Source organism: Pinus tabuliformis, chromosome 5_2 (genome assembly GCF_031772625.1).
Source record: "Pinus tabuliformis cultivar Carrire ecotype Pingquan chromosome 5_2, CPIR1, whole genome shotgun sequence".
Lineage (NCBI taxonomy): Eukaryota > Viridiplantae > Streptophyta > Pinopsida > Pinales > Pinaceae > Pinus > Pinus tabuliformis.
Genome location: NC_142306.1, coordinates 66,657,265 through 66,664,542, shown reverse-complemented (window position 1 = coordinate 66,664,542; position 7,278 = coordinate 66,657,265). Strand labels below are relative to the sequence as shown.

At 37.9% G+C, this 7,278-nt stretch overlaps 1 protein-coding gene across 1 annotated transcript; it reads left to right on the top strand.

The window, feature by feature from the left end:
- Nucleotides 1-5,729: 5,729 nt before the first annotated feature.
- LOC149157566 (stellacyanin-like) lies at nucleotides 5,730-6,860 on the top strand. Its single transcript, XM_089435862.1, has 2 exons — nucleotides 5,730-6,080; nucleotides 6,252-6,860. Exons 1-2 carry the CDS (start codon nucleotides 5,894-5,896, stop codon nucleotides 6,674-6,676), a joined length of 612 nt encoding a protein of 203 aa, XP_089291988.1. The 5' UTR covers nucleotides 5,730-5,893; the 3' UTR covers nucleotides 6,677-6,860.
- The last annotated feature ends 418 nt before the right edge of the window (nucleotides 6,861-7,278 follow it).

Sequence of the window (7,278 nt, the reverse complement as noted above, 5' to 3'; positions counted from 1 at the left end):
TTGAAAGGTGAATATATTGGATAGGTTTTCACCATTAGGTGGTTGAAGGTAGAAAACAACCCTTTCGTCACTATTGGCCTTCATTGAAGTAGTTGTGAGTGTGACAATTTAAGTCCTTCGATTTGTGTGGTATTTTATGACTCCGTTAGGCTGTTACTAATAAGCACTAGTTTCCTTTCGTCTTTTCATTCCTTATTCTTTTCTTTTATTTTCCTATCTAGTCCTTATCCTATTTCCATTTTCATCCCATTTCAATCTACAACAATGATTTGACCACTTAATCTTGCACATTCATTCATGTAGTTGGTTGCCCTAGGATTTGCACATGTGGATTGGTTGCATGCATCTCATGGATCACTTTCTATTTGTTTAGGTTGGTTATGGAACCTTCTCCTAGGAGGAATATTTTAGTGTTATATCTCTCAGGCACTGTGAAGGGTGCACTTTGTGAGCTCTTTTAGGTGGATTCTAGAACACATCCTCCCAAATTGAAGAGTATTTTATTATATTTTACATTCATATATTCTTGGAGGGCAAATTCAATGTGGACTCATTTAACATTTGGCTTGGTATGATACCTATTTCTAAATGGTGCTTCCTCTTAGAAGGCTAGAGTCCACATGTCATGATCTTGTCAACCACGGATCTAACTACCCTAATATTTCACTATTCGTTGACTTGTCATGGAGTTACTTAGAAATATAATATATTCTATTTTTATGATAGACTTAGATCACTCTAGATAAAGATAAGTTTCTCTCCATTCCAAAGGGATTTGGTATTTTTAGATTTGGGAGCTAGAGAAGTGAAAAGGTTTTACAACTTAGGAGTTGAAGTATGATGGATCTCCCCTGTACTATCAAGATTGATGACTAGAGAAGACATGAGGTAATATATCTTTCAATTTTGATTTAATGTTTGATGCTTTCCTTATTGTGAAATTATATAGAAAATTTTCTATTTTTCAAAATAATATAAAAACCTAAAGGAGTAAATCAACGTAAGAAGCTTTTTACCTCTTGATTTAATTGTTGTTTTATTTCTATTTATTTCCATTATTTTAATAAACTAATTGAGGATTTGGGTTAATAATTCAAAAATAATACCACATTTTATATTTTTTCGATGAATGATACCTTTTAGGGCCCTCCAACATTCATTTCATATAAATTTCTAGCAAGCACTTTAAAGATAAATGTAACAAACATTAATTCCTTTGCCTTGAGTCCATATATTTTAAAAAGTGAATTAATTAGATAGGTTTTCACCATTAGGTGGTTGAAGGTAGAAAACAACCCTTTTGTCACTATTGACCTTCATTGAAGTAGTTGTGTGTGTGACAAAAGTCCTTCCATTTGTGTAGTACATTATGCTCTATTAGCCTATAATTGTAAGCATTGGTTTTCTTACATATATTTTCATTCCTTGTTCTTTTCCTCATTTTTTAATCTAGGACTTACCACCTTTTCATTTTCACCCCATTTCATATACTACAACCACCATGCATTTTATTAAATCTTATTCGTGATATATCACCTAAGGCCCTAACTTCATAACCTTAGGAATCTTATTTAGGGATACCCCTCCTTAAGTTTGAAGAGAGACAACCTAAAGAGGTAGGGGGAGCCACTAGCAATGAATAACCCTCATGAGTTGCATAAACTAGTGCCTTAATGCTTGGCTACATCACATGATGGTGCTAGATTTTATTGTAACATACTAAAAGGGGCATAAAGGTTCACTACCTTGAGAACATTGTCTAAACCTTCCCCCCTTGGTTCTAAAACAATACTTGTAGAAAGACAAGCAGTATAAATATCATCAAAACTATCATTCTATCCAAACACACGACCACTAGATAATCCCTACACATTAATAGAGTAAAAAGTGTACTCCGTCAACATAAAGGAAATATTCTCAGTAGATTTTGACCCTAAACACATCATTTCTTGAAACAAAATAACATCAAGCTTGTGCACCGAAAAAATCATTTTGAGGGCACCCCCTAACCATTTAACACTGAGAGAGATAATGATCACAAGGGAACAATCTTCAGGGGTTTATCTGCACTAAGTACCCTTATAATTATTAACTACACTCCTTCCCTCACCTCATCAGAGGCCGTTGACTTAACTTGAGAAATGTGTGATATTCTCCCAATTGAGTTGGGTTTTGCCACAACCCCTCCTAGTCCTCTCGTAACCTCCCCTTATTCTTCTACATTGTTAGAATTTCTTGGATGTAGCTTGCAAGAAGAAATAAGTATAGTTTGGAGGTGAAACTTAGTGACATGCCGCCTAAGGTACAGGACTATCCCCAACCTGACTTCAGGGACTCAACCTAAAGCATATTTAGAGCAGGAGATTGACATACTTCTTTTTAGGATGTTTGAGTGTAAATAATGAAAACTCCCTAACCCCATTCTTTTTTTGACCTACATTTAGGTTTGTTTCCTCATTACCATCAATCAAAGGCACTAAGATAGGAATTTGAAAGTGGCTAGCTTTACATCCATTACAGATGGTTAAGGCTATAGGAAAATTCATCTTCAAAGTCATGTAATGTTCGAATTGGCCTTCCTGTTGAGAAATTGAACTTGCAATGGCACCTTCATTTTCATGTTTTTCAATACCAACAAACTCTTCATTTTAATTCTTTGGAGTCAAAGTAGCAATATCTTTACTGTTACTTACCCATGTTTTTTGGTTATTCTACCAATCTCACCTTTGAACAAGTTGCATTCCCTCCAAAGGTGTCCAATCTCATGACACATCGAATAATGGAATGAAACATTCCAATGATTCAAGTTTTGAACTAGAATTGAGGCTCCCATTGTAATTTCAGTATAACTCCGAGATGATCCTTAATATCAACTTCAATCATGACCCTAGCCATTTTTTTGCTCGACATGGCCCAAAAATTCTCTTCTAAAGCTATAAATATACAAACCTTACTTCCAATAGAACCCAAAATCTCCTCACTAAAATACTTGAGAATAGACCTAGCAAAAAACCCATAAATGTTGTATGTTCATAGGCTCTCTTTCATGGTTGAATCTCAACTTCCATCTAGTTAGCACCATACTTGAGGGGTCCCAAGATCAATCCTAATTAAGAATTAGTTTTGCATCCTCTCCACTCTCAAACTCAAAGTAGATCCAACCCTTGAATAAAAGGTGAAACTAAGGTATATTTCCCAAGCCCTTACACCATCCTACATCTAGTCAAAGCCTCAACATTTCTCTGTTAGCCATCTTACCTATAAACCTTCTTATTAGATCATGTTTTATTAAGTCGTTAACCCTCTATAATCTCACATCAAGCACCAACACCATTTTAACCTTGCCCTTCTTGGACCTACTTTGTTTTCTCCTTTTGACCCTAGTTACACCTTGGTCTTCCTTCGGGTTTGTTGGGCCATTATGAAGCGAAGTTGAAAATAAAACTTTTACACAAGTGTTTTATTTAGGTCCTATTACCCCTTGTCTTGAAGTGTCCAAGAATGGATTATAGAGTCGTCCTCACTAACAACATAAATGTGAAGTATGATCAACCTCATTTGCTTCTTTGTTTGCATAGTTCAAGTTATTCTACACCTCATGGTTAAGGCCTCCATTTATCAATGGTGATTTGAAATACAAATGAAGTATCATGTTATTCACTTCCTCATTGAATGCATAGGCGCTTGCAATTTTCCATGAGTTCTTCACATGAATAAAATATTGTTAACAGACTTGGGAGTTTATCCTCACCATAGTCCACGACATCTAGGTTGATGTCCATCACCTTTATGACCTAGAAGCACTAAGTTGATGGAATCAAATTAGCTAAGCCAATATAATTTTGCAAAAATCCTAGTAGATATTTCACTGGTTGTATACCTCATACTCTGACAAATCTTCTTCACTAAAAAAATTATATACCTTTACTTCTATTTGTGTGCATATGTATAAGAAAAACACATACACTTTTACACATATGACTTTATATATATATATGCATATAATTTTATTATATATATATATATATATATTAAATAACAATTTATTTAAATAAATTTTTTTAATGTTATTTATTTAAATAAATTTAAATTAGTGAAGACAATTTTTTATGATAATATTTTTATTATCAAGATAAAATTAAATTTAATTCAAAAAATTGGTTAATTCTGTCCACTTTTGAACAGAGCCCCCTCAACTGCAAGTAATTAACAAACTACATAAATTTAAATCTTACACACCAATAACTTAAAAAAATAGCAATATTATCTTTTTCGATTTATAACCTAAAAATATTGACAAATACCTTTTCATCCGGTTGTTTGGAAACCCGTGATATACCTAAATGCTTCTCAACTGGTGCCAATAACTTAAAAAAATAGCAATATTATCTTTTTCGATTTATAACCTAAAAATATTGACAAATACCTTTTCATCCGGTTGTTTGGAAACCCGTGATATACCTAAATGCTTCTCAACTGGTGGCAAGCTTTTATTTAAAGTGTAACATTATTATATTCATTCCACGCTGATAATGATGATTCGATGTCACGCATTGACGACAGTAATATTTTAAGCACTCTTTACGCTTGATATATCGCCAATTCTCTGTGACATACATTCAATGGGAGCATGACGCTTTCATTTTTATTATGAGCACAATACAAAAAGCATTTCAAAATGTTAGGGTTCATCATATTCAAACAAATCCTCAGGTCAAGTCATTAAATAACAGTCGAGTCAGGTTAAGGCATGGGAGTCTGCACAACGCGTCTCCACCTCTGGTTCCAAACGGCTTGACAACCCTGCCATTCTAGAATGCGGGAAAAACATATTTTAAAGGAAGGGTCCGGGAAAATGATGGCACCTTTTCCCGTTTATCGTACATTGAAAAACAAGATTTCGAAACCCTAACACATGGGTTGAATGTGACGTGAAGCCTGGGCGCATTGGTCTGTAATTTATTTGAATGAAAAGGGAATGAGACGTTCTACAGGAAGGACAGACATCATAATGACCTCACCACACCACAGCGTGTGAGGGAATGAGTTGTTATCCATCAATGTGAGCACAGACCTAGGTCCTCCCAAAATACCTGCATTTCCAACCAGGCAACCTAAATTTGCACCTAAGACAAGGAATTATGAATAATAAAAAATGAGACACAGATTGTCAATCCGACTTCGAATCCGCTACGTATTTGGTAGGAAATTGGATGCTTAACAGCTACAACTACCATAGGAAGAAGAAGGAGGGTTAGGTTACCCCCGCAAACCCTTTTCGCATCGGCTAACGTTGAAAGCTAGAGGTTGAAGAACTCCCGGTAGGTGGAATGGCCGGAAACCGTTACGATTTCCGAGATCAGGAAGATCGCGTTCCCACGGATACTCCATGGCACACGCGATTCCCCGATTCTTTATTACTGTACTTGAGGTCGGCGTTTTCTTGTTATTCCGTCACCGTCTACGGCGTCAGCGTTTTCTTGTTTTTCCGTCGGTCCGTCCCTAATTGTAGTCCACTGGCAGTTGTCCGTCGTCATAATTACCGAATTACCGTTGCAGCGAGAGAACCCTTGACAATTACGATGTCGTGAAAAGCTTCTCCATTTTTAGGGGCGGTGGCGTAAAGTCGCACTAAATCGTCGGGGATTTTTCTACGTTTTAGAGCTGTTGCTTCTTTGTTCAGCCGCACGGACCGACTCTGTCCCCGCTTTTTGGGTATAAATATACTCCTTTCTCCATAACCTTTTGCAAAGCTTTTCTTTTGAGATCTGTTCTGCGCTGCGCTGCTCTGCTCTTCTCTGCTGTGCGATAAAATTTCACAGGCAGCGAGTCAAGAACGGGACGCTGCCGCAGGTGATAGGGTTGGGTATTGGGTCGGCCTGGGGACACAGACATGGCAGCTGTAAGAGGACAGGTTCTTGTAGCTTTGGGGGCATGCCTTGCTCTAGCCGTTCTGCAGAGCGTGGTCGCAACGACCTACACCGTCGGCGGAAGCGCAGGGTGGACTATTCCCGCCACCAATGCCAAGCTCTACACCGACTGGGTTAAGGCCACAACCTTTAAGCTCGGTGATATCCTCGGTAAGTTTCGAATCTTGGCCTTTTCTGTATTACTAAAAGGGTTTCAACTTTTACCTGGGGTTTCACTCTTTGTGTTTTTTCTCATAATCTGTTACGGATCTTTGAAAACACGAAACCCTGGGCGTCCGGGACATTTTTATGAGTCTTTTTATGGTTTGTGGTGGAATACAGTGTTCAAATTCGCTACAAATGTGCACAATGTTTATCGAGTGAGCAAGGCGGATTACGACAAGTGCGTGACGACTAGCCCCCTGGAAAAATACGAGACAGGCCCGGCCTCCATCACTCTCAACACCACCGGCCACCATTACTACATCTGTGCAGTTTCCGGCCACTGTGCCGCCGGCCAGAAGGTGAGCATCAAGGTCTCCACTGCAGCTGCTCCCGGCAGTTCGCCATCGCCAGCTCCTGTGTCTTCTCCGGCTACATCCGCTTCGTCTCCGGCTCCCGGATCGAGCACGTCTTCTACCACACCATCCAGTTCAGGAAGTGCCCCAGGTTCGAGCCCCAGCAAATCCGGTGCTTCTCACAGTGTCTCATCAGATGTAGCCATCTTCATGGCTATCCTTTCTGGATTTGCCGCGCTCTTTCTCTGAGCAATGGCTGTCATAATTATTATTAAAGTAGTGAGTTGTGGCTACTGAAACTCTTAAATTATTATGCGCGCTGTTTGGAGACATCTGTTATCCGGTATTATTTTTGTACGTATTGCTATATTTTTATTTGGGTGTTCAGCCTTACAGAATCCATGGTTATTCTAACTGATTTATTTATTTTTCATGGTTGGATCACATACATACTGATTCTGTTATTACAGAGACTTTTTTTCCCATCTGGTTTTGTGGATACAGTAACAGTGCGTTTATGATTTTGTTTGGTGTATTTCATTATGGGTACTGTGGTACTGTGGGTACGGTGTTTTTAATGTAGCAAATATGGAGTAGGAATCAACCTATTTTGATGGAACACAGCAGCATGTCAGGCACTAATAGTATCTATTGACCTTTTAAAGATTTGTCATGCTTTTTCTGTGCCCACTTCCAAAATTCTGTGACATTCAGCGTTTATTTCTTATTTATATTTTCACACCGTCTGCTCTGCTTTTCTTCCCTTCGGACATCCACTACATTCTTTGCTAAAAAAGATATAAGATGAAGACTCGAATGCGTCACGTTTATTTTCATCCCCGGAAAAAGTA

What these genes read in the sequence shown, in the direction of transcription:
- LOC149157566 (XM_089435862.1), top strand. Translation starts at nt 5,894, where the DNA reads ATGGCAGCTGTAAGAGGACAGGTTCTTGTAGCTTTGGGGGCATGCCTT. An exon ending in TAAGCTCGGTGATATCCTCG is followed by an intron (nt 6,081 to 6,251) that starts GTAAGTTTCGAA and finishes GGTGGAATACAG; the next exon opens with TGTTCAAATTCGCTACAAAT.